Source organism: Rhagoletis pomonella, unplaced genomic scaffold (genome assembly GCF_013731165.1).
Source record: "Rhagoletis pomonella isolate Grant_MI unplaced genomic scaffold, Rhpom_1.0 Rhpom_scaffold_00009, whole genome shotgun sequence".
NCBI classification, from domain to species: domain Eukaryota; kingdom Metazoa; phylum Arthropoda; class Insecta; order Diptera; family Tephritidae; genus Rhagoletis; species Rhagoletis pomonella.
The window spans coordinates 36,777,390-36,779,607 of record NW_023458563.1 but is presented as its reverse complement, the minus strand read 5'-3'; the positions used below and the strand labels follow the sequence as shown (position 1 = coordinate 36,779,607).

The 2,218-nt window shown below is 34.9% G+C and overlaps 1 protein-coding gene across 1 annotated transcript in view; it reads left to right on the top strand.

Moving 5' to 3' along the window:
- Nucleotides 1-484: 484 nt before the first annotated feature.
- Nucleotides 485-2,218, top strand: part of LOC118745765 — a gene marked incomplete at its 5' end in the record, with an annotated part of 45,643 nt that continues 43,909 nt past the window's right edge. Inside the window, 2 exon segments of the mRNA XM_036479418.1 lie at nucleotides 485-576; nucleotides 652-734. Of these exon segments, the coding sequence (XP_036335311.1) occupies nucleotides 523-576; nucleotides 652-734 (137 nt within the window).

The window sequence follows — 2,218 nt, the reverse complement described above, 5'->3', positions numbered from 1 at the left end:
CTCTGACACCGAAATTTACCAGTGTTGTGCGATTAACTGTGCTATGAAACTCCAGATCATTGGAAAATCGCAAGAACTTCGTCACGGATAGAACGCCTTCTGACGACCACAAAACCATAATCTGATAAATCCGCCACTGGAAGTCATTAAGTGAATAGTTGGTGAAAGTGTTGTCCCAAAATGTATTTATTTATTATATTTTTAAGTTACCCTTTGTTTCTCTTCCAGGCAAAAACATGACTAGGGGCCGATTACTCAATGTCTAGTTAACAGCAACTACAGATTAAACATCGTTATCGACGTAATCGACTCCACAACACATAAAAGGCAATCGAAACGTCGATATTCCTATAGTTAGTATTAACGATTAACCAGAAATTGAGTAACCGGCCCTAAGAGTTTAATTTTTTAATTGGGGCGTACGTCCAGTAAACGGTCGAGCAGATTTTCACATAAACAATTTATTTAATAAAATTTCTTTCAGCTTACTGGCATGCTGGATACCTGCAAATTTATGAGGACATGACAACAAACTTGACTAACAAATGCATTTTTATGCTGTTTGCATTTCTAATGGTATGTTACTATTTAGACCTACATACATGTGTACATAATATCTTAAATATATACATGCTAATACTGAATATTCAGTTCCAACAGCATGCAATCACCATCTTTGGATCGTACTGGAATAAGGGGCCGCTCATAGCAGATGGAGTGTGTGCCGTAAAAAAGTAAGTTTTACATTAAACTTCCTCTTTTTTTGTAAAAAATAAAATTTAAAGAGTGAGTTCTTGAGCCCTTTTTTAATTACATCCAACAGTTTTTTGATTGGATTGATTTTTAATATATTTTTGTGAAAAATTTTAAAGCTAAAACCAATTTTTGTATATATTTATACTTATGTATGGTTAGCTACCATTCCGCAGGGACTGTGTTCAAACCCTGGTCAAAGCAACATATCAAAAAATATAGAAAAAAAGGTTTTTTCTTAACAGCGGTCGCCCCTCGGCAGGCAATGGCAAACCTCTGAGTGTATTTATGCCATGAAAAACAGCTTTTCATAAAAAAATACAATCGCCGTTCGGTGTCGGCTTAAAACTGTGGGTCCCTCCCCTTCGTGTGACAACATAAAGGCGCAAAGCGCACGCCGCAAATCGGAGGAGAAGCTCGGCCAACATTAACATATGTGTAAGCGCCAATCTATTATCTATATATTAATACGCTAACATAAATTTTGTCTCCGTTCGTTTGGCGATTCTACCGAATCGGTTTCAAAACCAAGAACACCATTGGAAAGGCATTTTTCCGTAGATGAGCAGAGTTTTTATGGTTTCACAATTGGTTGAAAATTACGGCCAAAACCGTCGTTTAAACATTTCGTATTTGTGTATAGATGTTGCTGCAACATGTTCAATTTGACATGTTTCGCATGTTGTTTCACTTCGCATTTGAAATTAAGCTTTGAAATAAAGATGAGTATGAAGATGAAGAAATAAATGATAACGATGAAGGCAAAAGTGAAGATAAAGACGAAAATGGAGACAATGACAGATACATAAGAATTAGGGTAACTGAAAGGGTAAAAACATTTCTTGAATTTATGAAGTGAAACTTCTTTAGCGGCAGTTGGTTGGTTGGGAGTAAATTTTCAAATTCTAGGGGAATAATGCACATGGAAATGGTTCTTAGCGGTTTAGCGGTTTGGGAATAAAAACAAAAACAAAGATGCCTAGAGGTACAGGCAAAAACGAAGATCAAAGTAAATGTAAACACTAAGGTAAAAGTGAAGAGGAATATGCAAAAATAAAGATAAATATGAAGAAAAGGATGAGGATGAAGATCGATATTGTTATCGATATAAAACTTGATATTTTTGTCGATATAATAATCGATATTGCTTTGATAAAATAATCGATACTAGAGTGCCAGTTACTGTCGAAATTCGACAGTTTTTCTACTTTTAGAACCTTGGAGAGGTTTTCTAACTTAACACGTAGCAAAACTTATAAGGTACAAATTAACTAACCGGAAAATCTTTTGCTAAAACGTAACACAATTTTTTTTTATCTGAGAAGGTCTTTGGAGGACTTCGGCAGGACTTGGAATTGACCCGATACATTCAAGTTTATCGCTAAATTTCAATGATTTGATACATATCGATAGTTCGATGAATTTCAAGAACACTAAAATTCGATAACTCAACAAAATTCGTTAA